The following is a 24,053-nucleotide window of genomic DNA, read 5'->3' as shown; positions in this document are numbered from 1 at the left end:
GAGCTCCTCTCCTACATGACTGTTTCTCTCCCTTCCCCAAGATGGTCTCCATCTCCTACCTGCCCCCACTGAAGGCATGCCATTTGCCCCAGGAACACTTTGGAGTACTTCAGTGCAAACATCCTTCAGTAGTGTTATGAGCTCTTGTGCTCCCTTGTTTTCCCCGCCTCTATTAGAAAACCAGGAAAAAATCTCCAGTGCATTGGAGTGGCCCTTTAAGGAGGACTTGTGGAAAATATGGACAGAATGACACAGGATGAGAAGGAGTGCAGGCAGTATCATCTTTGTTTCCTGAGTCCCTCAATTGCTAGCATCTTCCCTGTCGAGGCTACCATGGGCCTGTTTTTTATGTGTCTTGTTTATACCTACATATGTTGTTTCCCCTGTTAGACTGTAAACCCCTTATGGGCAGGTACTATTGAATTCCTGCAAGTGTATCCTCAGTGCCTGGCACACAAAAGGCACCTATTAATTGGTGGTTGATTGATGGACTATGTTACTAGAGAGTGCCCACATTGGTGAAGTGATAGCTATCTCAATACCCCATAAGTCTCTAAACGTCACAAGTAGAAAGCAAGTTGTTTTTGTAAATTACCACTGGGCGGGACATTTCCCCTGCTAAAATTTTCCTTTCATCTTCAACTAGTTGAATCACTTTAGCATTTATCAATGGTGCATTTGCACCTTTAACCATCGATATGATTCTGCCATTCTAAAAGAAAAGAGAAAAAATAAAATCACATTCTCAGTGTAATTCCATGACCAGTTTTTTTATCAAAGTTTTTATCACTATTCCAATATTATGATCACTAATAAAATATACCCCCCTCCTTTCAACAGAGACATAGGAGATCACTAGAGCAAAATGTTCACAGATATTATTACTGTATGAGCTGCTTTTCCCTAAATGTCTTTCATTGTTAACAAGAAAGCATTCCATTTAAAGATCAGAAGAAGAGAGCTTTTTTAAAACTGTGGTATAAAGCCAAAGGGTATTAATGAAATCTGCTTTGACAAAAACAAAGTTGGCTGTCAACACTCTGTGAAGCAGACCCTCAATGCCATGAAGCCTTGCCTCCTTTATCTCCCCAAACACACTGTGCAAATGCCTTTCTGGACACCTTGGCTCAGACCTTTAGTCCAATTTGGAATACCGGATGAATCTTACCTCCAATTCAAAAAATATCAACAAAATTCTGACTATATACAAGACATTGTGTTAGGTGCTAGAAATAGAATATCAAAAACACAATCATCCCTACCACAAAGGAGTTTACATATATTGGGAAGGGATAGAGAATTACACCAAGTATATAGATAGTTAAACAGAAGGTTATAGTATGAGATTATACTGAGGACTGATAGCTGGGGTGGGGGATATCCACAGGGAGAAAATAGAAAAACTTCACCAAGGAGATGGAATCAAAACTGAGCCTTGAAGATGGCGCCTACAGTGAGCTTTCAAAGAAAACAGGACCGAGAAGTTAAATTGTAGAGGCAATCCGCTCCAAGAGTGGGCTCCAAGTCAAGTTCAGACACCTTGCAGTCAGTGGTCCCAAAGGCAGTTGAGGGAGAACAGACCAAAGTCAGGGGGAATGGTGGGTGGGAGCCAGTGGAGACCGAGGCTGCCAAACTCACAGCGGCTGCTCCCCCTGCCTCTTGCTTTATGCAGCTTCACTTCCCCACTCTGGGGTGCTCTCAGCTCCTTTTCCACAGGGTCCTAGGAGTCTGTTAAAGTTCAGCCCCAACAGACCAGATCCACGGTCAGGGCAAACTTTTCAGGGGTCAAGAAAGAGGGATGCTAAGGGGATTTCTTTCTGGCCAGCAGGCATTCACAGTCAGTGTCCTTTGCCATATCAAGCCAGCACTGCATAAGAAAAAAGTGATGAGTTCCAACAGCTGTATTCACTGTATGAATTAGCTATGTTTATGTATTGGTTACTAAAATGCAAATCCTAATATCCTGAAATTCCTTAACTTTTTTTAACCATCTCAGTAGGGGGTGAAGGGGGACACAAAGGACAGAGTCAAGCATGAATCTGAGGTTGCGAACCCAGGTTCCTGAGAGGGTGGCAGTGCCCTCAATTGAAATAGGGAAGTTTGGAAGAATGGGACAAAGACTCAGAAGCCCAGGTAACGCCCGACTAGGGTTAGGGATGTAGACTCTGCTATCTGGCTAAGTTGGTGCATTCTCTCTGGCCTAGATATCCCCAGCAGCGTAATTTCATCAGGAAACATCTCTAATTTTCCTGAGAAAATAAGATTATTCCTCATGAGACACTTTTTCTTCTAACCTTCTCTTCATCTCAAAACTCCTTGACATGATTCTCTCTTCCTTCACCCAGTCTCTAATAATAAAGTCACCCTACTTGTGACTAAGGCCAACACGTGCCTTTGATCCCCATTCCATCTTATCTTCTCTAACAAACCCCACCCCCTATCATCACCCCTCCCCCAATCTTCAAATCCTCCGTATTTACTGACTCCTTATCTTCTACCTTCAAATGGGGCCAGGTCTTCCCTAGTCTTAAAAACAAACAAAACAAAAAACCTTCACTAGATCCTACCATCCCTTAAGACAATCATCCCACCTCTCTCCTTCCTTTTGCAAACTCCTAGAAACCGCTATGTACATAAGCTGCCCCGCCTTCCTCTCCTCTCACTCCCTCTGGGTCCTGTGGCTTCTGTTCTCACTGCTGACCTGAAGCTTCTCTCTCTGAGATTAACAACCACCTCTTTATCGCCAAGCTCGATGGTCTTATTTTTGGCCCTTGGCTTTCTTCCCCTCACTTCTGACTGTGACACCGTCTCCTCTGAGTTTTCCGGAATGGATGATGAGGCAGCAAGGTTTGTCTGATTGATCACAGCTCCTCGGAGACCTTGCAGGCTCGTCCTCCGTATCACGCCTTAGAATTGGGAGTACTTCCCAAGGCTCAGTCCTAGATGCTCCTCTCTCTCTCTCTCTCTCTCTCTCTCTCTCTCTCTCTCTCTCTCTCTCTCTCTCTCTCTCTCGTGTTTTTAATTAGCATCCTTATCCAGATTATTTAAAGATTTATATTATCCATAATTTCTCCTCCAAGCTTACAGTCCCACTATAGCAGCTGCCTATTGGATATTCCAAAGTCATCACAAACTCAGCATGTCCAAAACATAACTAATTATTACCTCCCATCAAAACCTTCCAAGATTCCAATTTCCTTATTCCTATTGAAGGTCCCACCATCCTTACAGACTCCCAGGTTCACGATCTCACCATTATCCCAGATTCTTTACTCTGCCTCACTGCACATATCCAGTCAGTTGGGAAATCCTGTCATTTCTACTCTCATCTCTTTTGTCCTACTATGGCTATCCACTTACACAGCCACACCACCTTGGTTTATGTTCTCATCCCCTCACCTAAACTATTGCAAAAGCCTCCCTGCCTTCAGTCTCTGGGTCCTCCATCCTTGGCAGTCCATCCTCCACACAGCAGCCAAAGTGGTATTTCTGAAAGCACGTCTGATCACATTACTTCCTTACTCAGTAAACTCCAGGATAAAAACAGCAAGTCTCCATTTTGCTTTTAAAGCTCCCCAGAACCTGGCCCTGTCCTCTCTTTTCATGACTTCCCTTCCCACCCTCTGAAATACATCCACAATCACTTTCCCTCTTTTCCTCTCCAACAGCACTCCACCCTCCACCTGCATGCCCTGGCCGTGGCCATCTTCCGTGCATAGAATGCATTCCCTCCTCACCTCTGGTTCACAGGACCTTCCCCACTATTTCCAAACCATGTCACATACACTCCGGCCATCTTTCTCATCCCTCTGCTGCCAAAGCCCAGACTGTCCCTGGGACTTTGAGAGATGAGACTTTACATTCTGTTCCCCAGAACCAAGCACGCTCCCTGGCCATTCCCAAGCGCAGCACCTGCGCTCTGCTTGCCCCCTTTCTGGTTCCTCTTTATGTGTTGTCTCTCCCCATTAGAATGGAAGCTCTTTGAGGGCAGGTCCTGGCTTGCTTGCTGATATTTGTATACCCAGCAGTTAGCACAGTGCCTGGCACATAGGCAGTGCTTAATAACTGCTTTTTTGCTCATTCTTCCTTTAAGATTCAACTTAAGCACCAGTTCTGCATGAAGCCTTCCGTGATCCGACTCCCAGCTACTAGTCCCTTCCCTTTCAAACTGCTTTGTATTTAACTAGTTTGTATTTATTTCCATGTATTCATTTTATATCAATGCTGTATGTGCTTGTATAGGTACTATTCAAAAGTCATTGCCCATGAACAGGGATTGTTTCATTCTGTGTATTTGCATCCCCAGTGCCCAGCCCAATGCCCAGCCCAGTGCCCGGCCCAGAGGAAGTACATCTGGTTGGCTGACACTGAACACAGACCTCCTGAGATTTCAGACCAAACAGGAAGCATTCTGGATTTCAATGGAAAATCTTGGCCCCAAAAGAGCGATGAAAAAAAATGTGCCTCTTTCTCTTCTGTGCGGTGAGGGGCCGGGAGAGCTGGGGACTGCACAGAATCAGATTTGGGGGATCTGTTGGTAAACTCTGCTGAACTGCTTCCCCTCCCCTTTTTTTATTCTTAGCTGTATGGGACAGCTCGCTGGGTAGCAGAGGGGAAAGGGATGTATTCAGCAGTGAAGGTGATAATGAAAACAAGATATCAATGACGATTCTTAATGAAGCTTTCTGGAAACATTTATGACTTGCTCCTCAAGCTTATAGTCCTTTGTCCACTTTCAAAGCCTCCTATAATCTGGCTATACCAGACCCCTCCACACCTTCCCTCTGTGATTGACAATAATTTACCCTGAGCTCTAGACAAGCCAGTCATGTCACAACTGACCTCACTGTCATATGCAACATCATACAAATTACAGGGAAACTGATGCCAACTAAACATAGGGGGGAATTCTAACAAGTAGAAGGTTTTCAAAAGTGAGATGGCTGCCCACGGTGGCAGGGAGTTCCCCACTATGGCAAGACATCAAGCTTGGATGCCAACTGGATGCTTACTTGCTAGGGATGTTTTAGAAGAGATTTCCATTCAACTACTTGGTCCCTGTGATTCCCCCCAACTTCTAGGATTTCAGGATTCTATGAAATGTTTATTGGACACCTAGCTACCGGTGGGGCACTACATGTTGGGCAAAGACACATGTGCTCTCTGGCCTCAAGGAGATTATAGACTAGTAGATATTGCGCTGGGCAGAACACTCATTGTCAATGAATTTGACCATTGTCTTTTGGGCTACATTTCAAATTTGTCCAGGGAGTGTGAACTAGACGAGACAATGGCACATGTGAGGGTGATACTTACAAGACTAAAGAGGAAAACAGGCTCACATTTATCTCTGAATGACTGCAGGCTTATCAGATTGTCTGCTTCTGCCTGAGATCAAAGCAAACATTTCATATATTAACAGGCTAGTGTAGACACTTCAGGTTCAAAACTGCATAAAATCAGTTTCTGCGTTTATTTAAAACAGTGGAAAGAGCACTCAACTTGCCACTAGTGGACTCTACAATTCTGAGGAAATCAATTAGCATCTCCTTACCTCAGTTTCCTCATCTGCAAAGTGAGAATAATAATAGCATCTATCTGACAGGGTTATTTTGTAGAACAAATGAGATAGATTATATGCATATGGAGAGATATAGGTATAGGCTACATATCTGTATCACTTTATAAACCATAAAGTGACATACATATATCATATGTATATACATATAAATGTACACATATATTCACATACATATAAACATATATATTCGGACAACCTCTCATCTATGTTTGTGTATTGGAGAAGCCTGTTATAACAAGTGAATATATATATATATACATATATATATATATGTGTGTGTGTGTGTGTGTGTGTGTGTATGTACTTGGCTTGACTGCCATGTAGGATGAGATCAGAATCCAAGTTACAGATATGTAGGTGTCAATAGATGTATAGTTGGTCTCCAGGATTGCTTTCAACTCTAGCTCTTCAAGCCTCTGACCTGTCATTTCACTGATGAGGGTAATTCCTGGTATGGAAATTCCCTCCCCCCAATGATTGTCAACACCTTGTCTGTAACTTACAACCTCAGAGTTGCCTGGGGTGCTGAGCAGTGAAGTGACTCATCCTTTGTCATACAACTAGTTCAGTGTTATAGGCAGGACTTAACCCCAAGCCTTCTTGATTATAAAGCCACCACGGTCACACCATGCTGCCTCTTCCTTTGCATGTAGCAGGTGCTCAGTAGATAAAGTGAGATGGATGTTATCAGCCTTTCTAGTTGATTAGTTAGCTAGGATAGATAGACAGACAGACAGACAGGCAGATAGGGATAGAAATAGAGATAGATAGATAGGTATAGATATGGGTATAGATATAAATATAGATAGATCTATATCAACAATCTCCTCCACACCATTTCCGGACTTACTACGTAGCAAAAGTAAATATTGAAGAGTTGTGGCCAACCTCCCCATATCTGACCAGGCTGGTCCTTGGGTAACATACATGTGAACTATCTCTTTCTCTCCCACATGGTAGGGTTTGACATAGCTGAAGCTCCTCAGACATTATTTTTTGAGAATCCAAGAATTCTAGGGTTGGAACAAAGACTAAGCCTCGTGCTGACAGGAGTTGATTATAGGACTTTCTTGAACAAAATATATACCAATGAACACATCCAATCATGCTGGTAAGATACAAAAGACATGCACATACTCACTGCCACCCTCTAGATTCCCAAACTTGATCTAACCTAGAGGAAATGAGGTTGCATACGTAAATCTCCCTAAAGGCATAGCTCAAACTCTAGCTGGCCCCGTGATTCTCTCTCTTTCTAGGTTAGGAAAAGATCACCATTCCCAGAGTCCTTAGCTATTTAGCCCCCTGTGCTGAGCAGACAATCCCAGCCTTTCTCTGAATGACTGCTAGGGTGGAATTTCTTTTGAATTACTGACTGCACTCATGGATATGCCATCAGTAGGGCCGCTCTAGGTTGAACAGCCCCCAGCAAATGTTTTCTGCAAAGGCCCTGTCTATATAAATAATGTGATTTTTAAAATGTGTTACAAAATTCGTGGGTCTTTGGGAGGCATGCCGATTTATCAATAGATTGAGAATAATTAACTTATAACATTCATCTTTTCATTAAAAGTGTTATGATTCAGGGCAGCTAGGTGGCACAGTGGATAGAGCACTGGCCCTGAAGTCAGGAGGACCTGAGTTCAAATCGGGCCTCAGACCAAACACTTGATACTTACTAGCTGTGTGACCCTGGGCAAGCCACTTAACCCCAATTGCCTACAATAAAAAAATAAAATAAAATAAAATAAATTTAAAAAGTGTTATGATTCAAAACAATGAACTGTACAGAGCAGAAATGATTGTCTAAATGTGGATTACTGTTGCAGAGCACAAACCACTCACTACCTGGGATAATTCATGACCACCAAAGACTAAAGGACATGTTCCCTCCCACCACATACACACACACACACACACACACACAGATACCCACACACACAAACACACACACACACACACACACACATAAACACACATCCTTCAGGCTATTCCCAACACTCTTTCTCAGACAGTCTAGAGAAATGGTTTATGCCGTGAAGCCTCACCTCACTCCTGTCTGCAGGCCTTCAACATGCCCCAAATATCCATAGCTTCATTTTCAGAAGTATTCTCCAACACTCCTGATAGCTGAGGCTCAGAAGTTAGAGCACATTGAAGAGACAGCTAATACTTACACATTCCAAGAAAAACTGAAAAGATGGTCCTTTTTGTGGTAGTGCATGTCAAAGAATAAAGCATAGTGAATAAACATTTTATTACAGATCAGAATTCTATTTTGGTGTATTTTGCCTGAAAAAGACCCTTCATAGAAAGCCTTAACAATGATGTTCATTTTCATGAAATAGAGAATTTTAAAGAAAAATTTTGTTGCATTTTTCACTAAAGTTTAAATTGTTGTCTTTTATTAGTATTTGTTGTGCTGAAAATACAAATAAACCAGAAAATGGAATACTGTCTACATTTCATAGTACCCTACTTTTTCGAAACCTCAGACACAATAACTGTATCTTTCTTGAAATTAAAATGATTTTTATTAAACATACAAATGTAAGAAATTTATAATTTAAGAAATGAAATTAAGTGGAACTTATGTTTCAATTGTTGATAGAAATTTTTGACACTATTTTTATGTTAAAATTATACTACACCTGGAGGAAGGAGGGTTGCACTATTAGTTATGACAGCTTAAATAAACATAAATATGAAAATTAAAGATAAAATATTCTAGTCTATATACAAACAATCAAGTCTCTAACTTAGCAACACATAACAGAAGACACAATTTGTGTGCAATATGATGAACTAGGGCACATGCACACTTTGATGAAGACCTGCTTTCAATTGGCCCCTTGGAAAAACAGGAGAATTTTTTGATTTAAGTATTTTACAGTTACAGTCATAACATGAATGACTACTATATTTTTTAAAAAACACATTTAAGTGAATAGTGGAGCATTACGTGAACCCTTAAAAATTTAGGTAAGGCCCTCAGAATTTTTAAGCAGCCAGTACAGGATATATTAGAAATTTCTAAGTAAATACAGGACATCAAAAGCCATTTACTGCACAGAACATAGAGATTATGCTACTAAAATCAGTATTTAAAGTTAGCATTCTTCAACTTTGATATGACACGTAACATCCCATCTCCTTTCTCTAGATCTTTGTCTAGGACTAGGCTGTCTGGGCCCTATGCAGCTGAAATACCCTTTTCCTCAGGGGGCCATCCCTGATTCTCCTGGATGTTAGCCCCACTCCAAATGGCTACATCTTCATTTTGTATGTAATCTATGTATTTACTCATCTCTGAACGTGTTGCTCTCCCTAGTAAAATATATGCTCCCTGAGGATGGGGACTTATTTTTGCACGGTATCTCCAGAACCTACACAGTACCTGACAGGATACGTGCTGAATCATGTATTTTGATTAGACATTGACAATATAGTCCCTGCCCTCATGGAGCGCACAAGTTATTATATACATTCTGACACAGGGGAGGTCACAGAGGCAAAGTCAGGGGAGAAAGAACTCAAGGAAAGTGTAGGTGGGAAAGAACTGAGAGCTAGGGGGGTTAGGAGAGGGGGACCCCAAACTGCCAGGCAGGAGATGAAGAGGGGGCTTATTCTAGGCTTGGGGGACAGACCACACAAATCCATGGAGGCAAGAAACAGCGGAGAGAGTTTGGAGAAGAGGACCTAGTCCTGGCTGGCTGGCTGGCTGTATAAAATGAGTCAAGCAAACAAAATGTTACAGCAGTGATGTATAATGTCAAATCAAGTATGAAATGAAGTAACTCCACAAAAATCAAGCAAACAAACATATAAAAAGCTGTAAGTTTGCCCTGTCAGAACAAAAACAAGGTTTTTTCTTTTTCTTTTCTTTTCTTTTACGTTTTTTTATTAAAATTTTCATTTCCACAAGATTGAGTTCCAAATTTTCTCCCCATGTCTTTCTTCCCACCACCCCAAGACAGCATGCATTCTGAATACCCTTTCCCCTAATCTGCCCTCCCTTCTATCATTGCCCACCTTCTCTTATACCCTTCCCCTTCTATTTTCCTGTAGGGCAGGATAGATTTCTATACCCCATTGCCTGTATATCTTATTTCCCAGTTGCATGTAAAAACAATTTTTAATATTTATTTTAAAAGGGTACCAAATTTGGGTTCCAAATTCTCTCCCTTCCTTCCTCCCCACCCACCCTCATTGAGATGGCAAGCAACTCAATACAGGTTAAACATATGCAGTAATGCAAAACACTTCCATAGTAGTCATATTGTGAAAAACTAATTATATTTCCCTTCTTCCTACCCCAACCCATTTATTCTATTCTCTCTTTTGACCTTGTCCCTCTTCAGAAGTGTTTGCATCTGTTTACCCCCTCTACCAATCTGCCCTCCCTTCTATCACCACCCCCTCCTATTCCCTTCCCCCCTATTTTCCTGTAGGGTAAGAAAGATTTCCATACCCAATTGAGCATGTATGTTATTCCTTCCTTAAGCCAAATCTGATAAAAATAAGATTCACTCATTCCCTCTCACCTTCCCCTACTTCCCCACCACTATAAAAGCTTTTTCTTGTCTGTTTCATGTGAGATAACTTACCCACTCTACCTCTTTCTTTTTCCTTCTCCCAGTATAATCCTCTCTCACCCCTTAATTTCATTTTTTAGATATCACCCCTTCATCTTCAACTCACTCTGCGCCCTCTATCTATCTATCTATCTATTTATCTATCTATCTATCTATCTATCTATCTATCTATCTATCTATCTATCTATTTATACATATATATTTTTCCCTCTAACCACTCTAATATTGACAAAGGTCTCATGGGTACAAATATCATCTTTCCATGCAGGAAAGTAAACAGTTCAACTTTAATAAGTCCCTTAAGATTTCTCTTTCCCGTTTACCTTTTCATGCTTCTCTTGAGTCTTGTTTTTGAAAGTCAAATTTCCTATTCAGCTCTGATCTTTTCATCAAGAATGCTTGAAAGTCCTCTATTTCACTGAATGACCATTTTTTCCCCTGAAGGATTATACTCAGTTTTGCTGGGTAAGTGATTCTTGGTTGTAATCCTATCTCCTTTGATCTCTGGAATATCATATTCCAAGCCCTCCAGTTCCTTAATGTAGAAGCAGCTAAATCTTGTGTTATCCTGATTGTGTTTCTACAATACATGAATTGTTTCTTTCTGGCTACTTGAAATAATTTCTCCTTGAACTGGGAACTCTGGAATTTGGCTATAATATTCCTAGGGGTTTTCCTTTGGGGATCTCTTTCAGGAGGTGATCAGTGGATTATTTCTATTTTACCCTCTGGTTCTAGAATATCAGGGCAGTTTTCCTTGATAATTTCTTGAAAGATGATGTCTAGGCTCTTTTTTTGATCATGGCTTTCAGATAGTCTAATAATTTTTAAATTATCTCTCCTGGATCTACTTTCCAGGTCAGTTGTTTTTCCAATGAGATATTTCACATTGTCTTCTATTTTTTCATTCTTTTGGTTTTGTTTTACAATGTCTTAATTTCTCATAAAGTCACTAGTTTCTATTTGCTCCATTCTAATTTTTAAGGAAGTATTTTCTTCAGTAAGCTTTTGGACTTCCTTTTCCATTTGGCCAATTCTGCTTCTTAAGGCATTCTTCTCTTCATTGGCTTTTTGGACCTCTTTTGTCATTTGGGTTAGTCTATTTTTTAAGGTGTTATTTTCTTCAGTATTTTTTGGGGTCTCCTTTAGCAAGCTGTTGACTTGTTTTTCATGATTTTCTTGCATCACTCTCATTTCTCTACCCAGTTTTTCTTCTATTTCTCTTACTTGCTTCTCAAAATCCTTTTTGGGCTCTTCCATGGCCTGGGACCAATTCATATTTTTCTTGGAGGCTTTGGATGTAGGAGCTTCCACTTTGTTTTCTTCTTCTAGTTGTATGTTTTGATCACCAAAGAAAGATTCTATGGCCTGACTTTTTTGTGCAGTTTGCTCATTTTCCCAGCCAATTACTTTAGTTTTAAACTCTTTGTTAAGGTAGGGGTCTGTTTCCAATGTGGAGAATGTTCTGTCCCAAGCTTCAGGGGTTTTGTGCAGCTATTTTCAGAGATACTTCTAGGGACCTGTAATTTTCAGTTCTTCCAAGGTGGTATGATCAAGAGTGAGGTGTTTACTCCTTTCCTGGCCTGTGCTCTGGTCTATGAGTGATCACAAGCACTCTTTTCTGCCTTGGAACTGTGAGGAAGATTCCCTCTCTACTGCCACCACAAGCTCCACCATGCCAGCGCTTCTCCTCACCCCAGGACCGCCACCCAGAACTGTGACCCAGATCCAAGCATGGGTAAAGCAAGAGAATCCTACCTCAGCACCAGCAAAGAGATCCCTGCAATACCCATCTGATCCACCACTCCATCCCCCCTCAGTCTGTAGGCTGGGAACTCTGGAAGCAGCTGCAGCCCTGGTGTTGCTCAGGGACTGAGGCCTGACTATGCTCCTCTGTCACTGTGAGAGACACCCTTCCTATTGACTTTCTAAGTTGTCTTTGGTGTTAGTGGGTTGAGAAGTCTGGAAACCACACAGCTGCCGGTGATTCAATCCCCTGAGGCCTGCTCCAGGTTCTCTGAGCACCCACGCTGCGCACGCAGGCTGAACTGCTGCATTCCTCTCCCAGCCTGACGCAACAGACTTTTCCTGATGACCTTGCAGGTTGTCGTGGGCTGGAAATTTGTTTCATTCTGTCTTTTTGTGGGTTCCGCTGCTCTAGAATTTGTTTAGAGCCATTTTTTATAGGTATTTGGAGGGGTTTGGGTTTTTCTTTTTAAATAATAAAATATGTCTAGTCACACTATTCTCATTAGAAAAGTGTTAATAGTTTAACAAGAACAAAAAAGGTTTTGTATAATTAATAACTAAAATATTTTAAATTGTGTATTTTACCTCTATCTCCTCTTTAATGTCTATTTTTCTGTAATGTACCATATTAGCACAGGAGTACATGTATATAACTTGTAATTAAATATAATTTTTAACTGATGGGTGATCTGTCAAAAGTTTGGAGAACAGTGGCCTAGGGCACTGGGAGTTTAAGGGACTTGTCCATGGGTACCCAGGTTGCCTGCCAGGGGCCAAGCTGGCCCCCAAACTGCTCCTTACACTGAGCTGAGATCTGCCTCCTTGTAGATGATACCACTGCCTCTAGTCTCACACACACACACACACACACACAGAGCAATAGAGAATAGAAGAGTGTGTTTTTAAACCCGTATTTACCATTTCAGAGGTTTCAAAGAGTGTGATTGGGTGCCCTGTCTAGATGCACAGTGCAGAGAACCTACTGGCCCTGGAATCAGAAAGACCTGAGTTCAAAAGTGAATGCTGAAAACTGTCTTTACATGTAATCGGAAAAAACAAAATACTATAAAGTGGAGGGGGAAAAAAAAAGAAAGACCTGAGTTCAAATCTGATTTCAGACACTTGCTAATTGTGTGACCTTGGGCAAGTCACTGAACCTTTATGATCCTCAGTTTCCTCACTGATAAATGGGGCATAATAACATCTATATCCCCATGACACTAGGGGGAGAGAATGAAAATAAATTCAGTCCAGCCTAGCCTAAAGCTACCTCATAATTTTTTTTTTTGCCTACAATGAGTGGGGTCCTCTAAAGTACCGTGTCCCTTAAGGTGTGGGAACTAGGACAGGTCCCCACTGCTTCCTTTGCCTGGGTCTAAGGGTGACTGTTATTGTTTGGTCATGTCCCACGGACCATCATGCCAATATCATGCCAATACTATCCATGGGGGTTTCTTGGCAGAAATACTGGAGGGGTTTATCATTTCCTTCTCTAGTGGATTGAGGCAAAGAGAGGTGAAATGACTTGCCCAGGGTCACAGAGTTAGTAAGTGTCTGAGGTCAGATTTGAACTCAGGTCTTTCTGACTTCAGTGCCAGTGCTCTATCCACTGAGCCACCTAGCTGGCCCCTAAGAGTGATACTATGCATTAATCACTCTACATTTCCCTGCCTCTTCTTCTGAAGGGAAGCATTCATCAAATCCACTTCCATCACTAGGGGCTACCTCCCAGCCATGAGGAGGCATCCAAATGGGACTTCAGTAGAAATACTACAAATTCGATCACTTCGCTTTCATAGATGAGGAAGTTTATGCTCAAAAAGATGAAAACCTCACCCAAGTTAAAGTAGCTGCTCTTTGCTCTTAGCAAACATATACTAGGCAGGAGAAAGAGGAAGCGTGATATTAGACACCATGGCAAATGTGCTTCAATAAATCCACCTTCACTCTTACGACCATCAGGAGGACTGGACCAGAGGACCTCAGAGGTCCCTTCCAGTTCTCCTTCTGGGACCTATGGATGTCGGAACTCACCACAACAAAATGAAGAAGCTCCTCGTCAGATGAAAGATCATTTTTCAGCCTCTGGAACAAAGCCTGCACTGCTTTGCAAGGTCCGCACCAAGCTTGATACACATCGATTACTAAAAAAACACAGACATGTTAAGGGAGGGTTAGGTGGCCTCAGTGACATATGCAAGGCATCCCTCTGTATCTGGGCTGAAGGGCAGGGGTGGCTCCTGACGGGCCAACACCCCATTACTGGGTGACTCCAGAACAGGGGGTCAGGGAGAATGACTGGGCCCCAATCTAGCCTGCCAAAGGGGCAGCAATCCCTGAAATACCTGTTAGACCTTTGTTCTGCAGCATTTCTTCCCACAGAGTTTCATTATTGACCAGCATCTGCAACAAGGAAAGGACTGTGTAACTACCCGGTAGTTAAGATAACAATGGACCCAGCCTCCAAATGGTTCACAGCTCATGATGCATACCTGTAACTGGGCTTCTTTCTTCTTGCCTGCCATTTACCTGCTGAATAAGTGAAAAGAGAAAAAGAAAACACACTGAAGAGAAAGTGGGAGGAATGGACTTGAGTTTATCCACACAAAGGATCGTATTGCCTAAGGGCTTATTGCCGTCCACCTCAAACTGACCCAGGCGGGCACAGCAGTCAGCCAAGCATGTTTTTCAGTCTAGACTGGGTGGCCTCTTTCTTGGCCAATGTGACTGCTCTGACCCATACCATGATTCAAATTGTTACTGGTGTGTGAACCTCTGCCTATAGATGGAAAGCAGAGCTAAGCCTTGCCTCCTCTTCCTCTTCTCCTATTGACTGAGAAGATCTAGCAAGAACAGAAGTTACAAACACATCCACCTGAGCTGGGGGCACATTCTCCCCACTATGCCTGTGGAGTGCTCAGTTTTATTGCTGGAAGGACTGAGCCCTGCATGGCCCTACAATCCCTGAATCACAGAATCTGAGAGTTGGAAGGAAACTCAGTCAAACCCACACAAGAAGGAATCACCAACACAATACCCTACTGGTGCTCATCCAGAATCTGCCTGAAGACCTCCAAGAAGACCCCCAAAGGCAGCCCATTCCACTTTGGATGGCTCTGGTGCTTAGGGTAGTTTGGGTTTGTTTGGGTTTTTTCCCTGACATCAGGGATTGGTCCCTTTGCAACTTCTACCCTTTGCTTCTGATTCTGCTCTTTGGGGCCACACAAACGAGACATTTGTAAAGCACTTAGCACAGTGCATGGTGCATAGTAGGTGCTTTATAAATACTAATTATTATACTACAACATAGTGCTAATTCCTCTCCTACATGACAGCCCTTTAAATATCTTGACGTGGCTATTATGGACCTGGCCCCCAGTATCCTTGTAGGCAGGTTAAACATGCCCAATTCTCTCCAATGAGCTTCACTATCCTCATCATGCTGTCCAGGTTAGCAGTGCTATTCTTAAATTGTGGTGCCCAGAATAGGAGACAGTACTCCTAATGAGGTCTAGCAAAGGCAGAATCAAGGATATTCTCAACTCCCTATTCCTGGAAGCTCTGGCTCTCCTACTACAGCCCAAGGTCGCATTGGAGTTTTTGGCAGCCATGTCACACCGCTGACCCACATTGAGCTTTCTGTCCACCAAAACCCCCAGATCCTTTTCTGAACATGTCTACATCTACTCATACCTTTCCCATCTTTGGAATTTTTGTACAAAAGGGCAAGACTTCGCATTTACCTTTATTGAATTCCAGCTTAGTACATTCAGCCCCACGTTCCAGCCTTTGGGTGTGTTTGCTAACCCTCCTAGCTGTGTGTCATCTGCACGTTTGCTGAGCAGGCCATCTATGCGTTTATCTAAGGCTTGGATAAACCAAGTCCAGAGCCCCAACGTCCTCTCCTAGAGACATCCTGTCACAATGACACTGAAGCATTCACAATGGCTCTCTGAAGCCAGCAATCTAACCAGTTCTGAATACATCTACTATCAAATCATCTAATACATACATCACGATTGTCTCCTCAAGTATAGAATGTGATACTTTATCAAAAAGCTTTACTAAAATCATTGCCTTCATCCACCAGCTCAGTGACACTGTCAACAAAGGAAATGAGGTTAATCTGACTCAATTTGTTCTTGAGGAAGCCAACCTGGCTCTTCAGGATCACTGCTTCCCTTTCCAGGGAATGGTTCACAAATCATCTTTTTAATGGGTTAAACTTTCTTAGGAATCAAAGTTCAATTCACTGGTCTACAGTGGACAGACTCTCTTCTTTATTTTTTAATCAGAACATTCACCCTTCTCTAATCAAGTAGCACCTCTCCTATTTTCCATGATCTTTCCAATGTCATTGACAGGGGCTCAGCTGTCATAGCTGCCAATTCTTTCAGGAACTGGGGATATAGTTCATCTGGGCCAAGGGATTTAAATCCATCAATGGTAGCTAGGGTCTCTTTTACTATTTCCTTATTTATCTTGGATACCAAGTGAGTTATTTTCTGTCCCTCCCAATCCAAAAGTTATTCTCTTTGGTAGAAAAAGCAGAAACAAAAGGGAAATTGGGTATCTTCAGCTTCTCTCTCTTGTTGGTTATCAATCATTATCCCATCTTCCCCAAACAAAGGTCTAACGCTTTTTCAGATCCTCCTTTGTCTCCCAATATAACTTAAAAAAAAAAGCCTTTGTGTTTTTCTTAACATCCAAGTATCCCTTATAGTATGTGAAAACTGCCAGTGCTGCCAATGTAACCTCCATTTAAGGAGACTTCTTTCCTAAGTAGATGAAATGTCTATATTAAGAATCATTGATTGAGATTGCTTGCCATCTTGGGAAGGGGGGAGGGAGGAAAAAAGAAAAATTTGGAACTCAAAATCTTATAAAAAAAGAAATGTGAAAATTACTTTAAAATATACTATTTATAAAACAATAAAAATAATATATTACATCTGAAAATCAAAATAAAGTGTTCTCCAAATTAAAAAAAGAAACATTGATTGTAATGCTTCTTGTTTGCTTGGATGATAAAGTGTTCAATTTGCTTTGAAGTATAGCTGCTGTTAACCTCATAATTTTCATACTAAAAAATTCAACAGATTTCCTCCTTTGCAAGAAGCTCCCCTGGGCTTCCCCTCCGCTACTTAGAGCTGGTGATCAACTCTTCCAATGTCATTCTTAGGTTAATTGTTACCATAGGCTCATAGATCTAGAGCTGAAAGATACCTCAAGGTTATCTTTTCTAATCCACCATTTTATGGAAGAGGAAGCTGGGGCCCCATGAGATTGGGTCTTGCCTGCTGTCACACAGATAGTAAATGACAGACATAAGATTTGAACCACTGTCCTTTTGACTACCTTGATGGGCAGACTTCCCACCCACAGGCAAAGCCAAAAGTCACCCACAGTGACTGAGTGAGTGTTACTGTTAAGCTACTTATGAGAAACCATCCATCATTTACCTTTCCCCTCCCACCCTAATAAAAAAACGTATGCATTTAAGGCTGCTGATAACCTGGCTGAAGAACCAGTCATAAATGAAGAAAAGATCAACCATGTGTATCCATGTTTATCCATGAGTCTCTTAGCCCCTCAAACCTTTAGGCCAATTAAAAAAAAAACCTGAGAATTTACTGATAAGTGACATCAGAAGCGGAGCTTTTTCTCTCTATAAAGGAGACCAACCCAGCCAGGAGCAGAGGCAATCAGTCAGCATGCTGTCAATCGGGCTACTAAGAACAAACATTTCTGTCTCCTTTTCTCTGCCATTTGAAGTAATATCTCATGTGATCCTTAGTGATGTTTGCACAAAATAGTCCTGCTCTCTCTACTGGTAGCTTGAAAATGGTGATGGTCCTCAAGAACATTTCACTGATTTCCTAGATCTGGCCAGTCCAGGTATACTTTATGTCTGAAATTATATAACTGGTATTTTCAAACAGGAAACAAACATTTCTTAATACCATTTGTGTTCATTAGACCAAAGCAAATAGCAGTCCGAAGGAACATGTCTGTATTCCTTCCCACTGAACTTGGAGATCATTATTTTGGACTTAAGAGTCAGGAAATGTTATGTTCAAATACTGCCTCTGACACTTATTTTCTGAGCCTTGCTTTCTTCAACTGTAAAATAACCTACTGGGCAGAACCTGCCTCCCAGAGTGATTCTGAAGATCACGTAAGACAGTAAATATTAAGCACTGAAGACAGTCTTTAATGTGGACCAAGAATGGACTGTCTGAAGAAGCAATGATCAGTTTCTTCTCATGTACAAAGTGAAGTAGCCTGATGCAGTGGACACAAGGCTGGCCTCAGAGTAAGGAAACCTTGGAATGAAGTCCTGCCTTTGATTCCATACTGGCTGGGTGACTATGGGCTAGTAACCTAACCTCTCTGAACCTTGGTTTCCCCACCTGTATAATGGGGATATTACCTCAAAGGGCTATTGTAAGGTTCAGATGAGCTAATGAATACAAAGCGCTTTGCAAACTCTAGGGTTCTGTATACAGTCAGTTGTCCGTTACAGGATTAAGAACCGTCAGGACCAAAGATGATCAGAATGTTCGGAGAACAGCCAGAAATACTCCAGCCCCGGGTACAGGAAGTCAGAAAGACCAGTGAGAGGCTTTGTCAGAACAACTGAGCCTTCAAGCACCGGGGATGATAGTGTGGGCGCACCTGACCGACTTGAGGTCGGAGGACCTGGGTTCAAATCTCTCTGGTACTTAGAATGGCCTTAAGGACCTAAATAATTGATCCCCACCGCGCAGCCTTTTCCTCCCCCCCCCCCCCCCCGCCCATCCCTTCCATTTTCTTTCCTTTGTTCCTTTCATAATACCTGAGGAGGCAGACAGCAGTGTGTAGGGAGAACTACAGGAAAGATGGAGAAAGGGAGAGAGGGAGGGCGCACAGGAGGAAGTCGGACGACCGACTGGACCGACTGGGGGCAGGATGGACGCCGTCTGCGGCCACAGGCGCTGAGCCCTCGGGAAATACAGAATAAAAAGCTCGGGGCCGCTGCCCAACCCCCGGCGCCCTCGAGCTGCGACCAACCACCGTCCCTTGAGCCTGGGGTGCGGGTGGTCAGGTCCCGCGCCGCCCTCAAAACCCCCAACACACTGTCCTGGGGTGGGCGGTGAGGACACCGGAGGCCCGCTGTTTGCGCTTGGCCCCTGGCCAGCCCTAAAAAGACTTAAGAGTCTCCGCTCGACTTCTCCAGGGGCAACATTGAATAAGACCCTGTCAGTCTAGAACGTTCTAGAGTAGGCAGGGCAAGGGACAAATGTCACTAAGCCCAGCGCCTCCATCCTGGATACCTTCTTTTCCTGTCCTTATTCTTTGTAAGTCATTCTTAACTTAGGGGCTCTGCACCCCATGGGAGGAGTATTTTTGCGGTTAAGTCGTTTTTCAGTCCCGTCTGACTACACAGCATCCCACATACCTAGTGCCCCTCTAGTGTTCCTGTCTTTTAACGCCTTCCTCTTCCCAGCATTCTCTAGACCAGCCAAACTGGCCTAGCTGCCAGTCCTCAACCAGGACCCCTCCACCTCGCATCTCATTGACTTGGCCCTGACTGCCCCATCACGCCCCACGCCTCAAATGCTCTTCCCCTTAACCTCCACCTCATAGAATCCCTGACTTCCTTTAAGTCAGCCAATAAACACTTATTAAGCACCTAGGGTGTGCCAGACATGGTGCTAAGTTCTAGGGATACAAAAAGATGGAATAGTCCCTGCTCTCTCTCTCTCTCTCTCTCTCTCTCTCTCTATATATATATATATAGATATAGATATAGATATAGATATAGATATATAGATATATATACAGGATAAATAGGAAATAACTAAAAGAGGGAAGGCATTAGAATTCAGGGGGTTGGAAAAGACTTCCTGCAAAAGGTGGGATTTTAATTGGGACGGAAAGGAAGCCAGGGAAGCCAGGAGACAGAGATGAGGAGGAAAAGCATCCAGGCTTGAGGGACCAGCCATGGAAAATGACTAGATCCAAGAGATGGAATGTCTTGTTCATGACACAAGGAGGGGGATGTCGCTTGATCAAAGAGTACCTGGCTGAAAGTAAGGTATAAGAAGACTGGAAAGGTAGAAGGATGCCCCCTTACAAAGGGCTTTGAATATCGAACAGAAGATTTTATACATGATCCTGGAGATGACAGAGACTGGAATTTATTGAGGGGAGGAGAGAGTGATATAGTGAGACCTGAGCTTTAGGAAAATCACTTTAGTGCCTGAATGGAGGATGGATTGGAGTGGGGAGAGATAGGTGGCAGGCAGATCCACTTTCAGGCTATTGCAATAATCCCAGAATGAGGTGATGGGGGCCTGTACCTGGCTGGCAGCTGTGTCAGAGGAGACGAGGCGGTACATTCCAGAGAGGCTGCAAAGGTGAAGTTTACATGCCTTGGCAACAGGTGGGGAGGGGGAGAGTGAGAGACAGTTAGGAGTCCAGTATGATACTGATTTTGAGGCTGGGGAACTGGGAGGATGGCATTGCCCTCAACAGTAATAGGAAGGTAGGGAAGGGGGAGATTTAGGGGGAAAGTTCTGTTTTTGACATATTGAGTTTAGGATGTCTGCTGGACATCCACTAAGACTCAAGCACAGAATACTCTGTGAAGCCTGGCACAGTCCCCAACCCAAACCACTTGAGCCTTCCCTTCTAAGGCCACCTTCCTTCTCTTCTGTATTTACCCTGTATATGCCAATTATATGTATGTTGTCTCCCCTCTTAGAATGTGAGCTCCTTGAGGGCAGGGTTTGTTTCTGCTTTTTCTTTGTATCACCATCACTTAGCACAGGGCCTGGCACATGGTAGGCACCCTAATAAATATCTATCGATTGATTTATTTCCCTTGATTTTTTGACCTTTTGTTTATTGAAGTTTAGGTGGAGGTGCAATCCTCTGAGGAATCTCATTGTCTCAACTAGCATTGATTTGATGTGGGAAAATTGAGACGTTAATTCACTGTTGGTGGAATTGCGAACTGATCCAGCCATTTTGGAGAGCAATATGGAATGATGCTCAAAGAGTTATTAAACTGCCTATACCTCTGATTCCGAAATACCACTATTAGGTCTGTTTCCCAAGGTGTTCAGGGAAAATGGAAGGAGTTCATATGCTCTAAAATGTTTGTAGCAGCTCTCTTTGTGGTGGCAAAGAGCTGGACATTGAGGGGATTCCCCTCAATTGGGGAATGGCTGAATAAGTTGTGGTAAATGATTGTGATGCAATACTACTGTGCTGTAAGAAATGACAAGCAGATTGATTTTAGAAAAACATGAAAAAACTTGTATGAAATAATGAAGAGTGAAATGAGCAGAACCAAGAGAACATTGTATACAGTAACAGCAATATTGTTCAAAGAATAACTGTGAATAGCTAAGCTATTCTGAGTATTGTAAATACTCAGATCAACTACAAAGGACCTATGAATGCTAGCCACCTCCAGAGAAAGAACTGATAAACAGAAGCACGCATGGCATGATTTTACATATATGTGTATGTGTGTATCTAGCTCTATATAGATATCTGTGTCAAATGGTGGCCTGCTCTAGTGCAGGGTGGGGTGGTGGTGGAGGGAGACAGTTCAGAACTTAAAATGTAACAAAAAAGATTTTAGATTTTTTTAGAAAACTAGTGTTGAATTAAACCTACAGATTAACTGGGGTAATAACATAGAAGTCACTTCCTGCTGGGCAACCTGTTCATTACTTCTTGAACTCACAAGGTTACCAACAGGCTGAGAAATGTTTACTTTTAAGGATCACTGTTTGATGACCTGAGCTCAGAGCTAAAAATGCAGCTAGGCACTTGAGTTCTGTCCTCATTTAATCTCATGCCCTATCTCTGTGCCTTTCGACTGACTCATCCCCATGCTTGGAATACACTCCTGCCTCACTTCTGTCCCTTCAAATCCCTTCTTCCTCCAAGACTCAGCTGATGCACACCTCCTGCATGAAGCCTTTCCTGACCCTCTCCAGGTACTGGGGGGGGAGGGGTCACTGGACCCCCTCCCTTCTTCTTTTTTTTTTTTTTAGCTAGGCAATGGGGTTAAGTGACTTGCCCAGGGTTACACAATGTCAAGTGTCTGAGGCCAGATTTGACTCAGGTCCTTCCAACTCCAAGACCAGTGCTCTGTCCACTGCGCCACCTAACTGCCCCTAAAGGATTGACTTCAACTTGAGGTATATGGTCAGTGGTTTCAGCATTGGTTGATGATGGTCTGTTGAGAACATGATGAAAGTGTTCAGTCCATCTCTCCACGATCATATCTTTTTTTTTTTCTTTTTGATGAGACAATTGGGGTTAAGTGACTTGCCCAGGGTTACACAGCTAGTAAGTGTCAAGTGTGTGAGGCTGGATTTGAACTCAGGTCCTCCTGACTCCAAGGCCAGGGCTCTATCCACTGTGCCAACTAGCTGCCCGACCCCCTCCCTTCTAAAGCACCTTTATATTTATTTCGTGCCCATTCTGTATGTACTTATTTTTCACATGGTGCTTCTTGAGAACGTAAGTTTCTTGAGAGCAGGAGTTGCTTCATTTTTGTTTTTGTGTCTCCAGTGGAGACGCCTTTCATGGAGGAGAGCTGTTGATTGATGGATAGATCGTATTCTCATATTTCTTTCAATTTGGTGTTCATGATGGTCAAGATCTTTTTGGATGCTGATTCTTTTCACCACCGAGTTAGTTCTCCTTCCTTGTTCTGTGATCTGCAAATCTGATGAGCACACCCTCTATGCCTGTAGCTAAGTCATTGATAAAAATGGCAAATAGCATAGGACCAAATACAGATCCCTGAGACACTCAGACTGGAGATTTTTTACCATCGTGTGACTGAACCATTTAGTAAGCAGGAGAAGAAGATGGGAATAAGCATTTATTAAATGTTTATTCTGTGGCAGGCACTATACCAACTGCTTTACAAAGCATTCTTCTGATCTTCACAGCAACACTGTGAGGTAGGTACTATTGTTTTCCCCATTTTACAGTTGGGGAAACTGAGGCAGAGAGAGGTTAAGTGATTTGCCCAGGGTCACACAGTCAGTAAGGACCTGAGATTTGAACTCAGTTCTCTCTGACTTCAAGCCTAGCACTCTATCCACTGTGCCACCTAGCTTCCCTAAAGGGGAGGGAACAAGTATTTATAAAACACCTACTATGTGCCAGGCACTGGGCTAAGCTCTTTATAAATATTATCTCATTTGATCCTATTTTGAACCTAGTCACCCAGGCTTTCTTGAATCCATCTATTTGTGTAATGCTTTACTCCACACTTCTATCCACAAAAAAAAAAAAAAAATAGCATAAGGTACTTGAGCAAATGCTTTGCTAACATCTAGTTAAATAAAAAAAGAAGAAAATAAGATCTAGATTAACTATGCCTACAGGATTCTTTTGGTTGACTTATTTAGTAATGCTGTCTGAAAAAGACAATACTGTAAGATGATTCTTCCATGACAACTCTTGATGAAGAAATTCAGGCTCTTTGAGATCACTATTCCTTTTTCTAAAGACTTGAGCTAAAATATGCTAGGACTGCTCTCTGATGAGTCATGGCATTCGATTGCTCTGCCAGAAAACAACATTACGAGGGAGGGGGAGAGAAATCCTCTCCCACACAGCTCCTTGCATCTCCCAAACTCTGAAATACGCACAAGGAAAAAGACAAAGAGGAATTCTCTCTCAGCTGTGAGGGTTTTTCCTTCAGAGCTGACTCTCTTCTGAAACCCCAGAGATTACTCATCTCCAAACCTACTCTTGCTTTTTAAGGCTACCACAGCTGTGGCTGAGCTTATAATCATCAAGTTGGTAGAACTTCTTCACATTTCCTAGCGAAACAGAGAAATGAAAACAATACACATGTACTTGACACTAGTCAATCAAAGTCTGAAAGGGACACACCTTTTACAGTCTGTGAATAGGTCACAGGGTGAGCCACCCAAGGTTAAAGCGCTTTATAAACATTTAATAAACCATTCCAAATATTGTACTCTCAATAATCTGTAAGGAAAACATTCAAGATGGTGATTCAGTGTCTGAAACAAAGTTTCACATGGGCTTTGCCCCCACACCCTTACACTAGAAACTAGGTTGGTGCTGTGTGTGTTCAA

At 42.5% G+C, this 24,053-nt stretch overlaps 1 protein-coding gene across 1 annotated transcript in view; it reads right to left on the bottom strand.

Moving 5' to 3' along the window:
• Positions 1-14,450, bottom strand: part of NME8 (NME/NM23 family member 8) — a 61,435-nt gene extending 46,985 nt beyond the window's left edge. The window contains exons 1-5 of the mRNA XM_027835769.1: positions 14,418-14,450; positions 14,271-14,328; positions 13,960-14,069; positions 5,317-5,388; positions 596-712 (exon numbers count right to left, since the gene is read on the bottom strand). Of these exons, the coding sequence (XP_027691570.1) occupies positions 596-712; positions 5,317-5,388; positions 13,960-14,069; positions 14,271-14,328; positions 14,418-14,450 (390 nt within the window). The remainder of the gene's footprint in view (positions 1-595; positions 713-5,316; positions 5,389-13,959; positions 14,070-14,270; positions 14,329-14,417) is intronic.
• Between the last annotated feature and the right edge of the window lie 9,603 nt (positions 14,451-24,053).

This window comes from Vombatus ursinus, unplaced genomic scaffold, assembly GCF_900497805.2.
Source record: "Vombatus ursinus unplaced genomic scaffold, bare-nosed wombat genome assembly UNPS02014817.1, whole genome shotgun sequence".
NCBI classification, from domain to species: domain Eukaryota; kingdom Metazoa; phylum Chordata; class Mammalia; order Diprotodontia; family Vombatidae; genus Vombatus; species Vombatus ursinus.
Note: the sequence above shows the minus strand (reverse complement) of the source record. Positions and strands in the feature narration are given on the sequence as shown.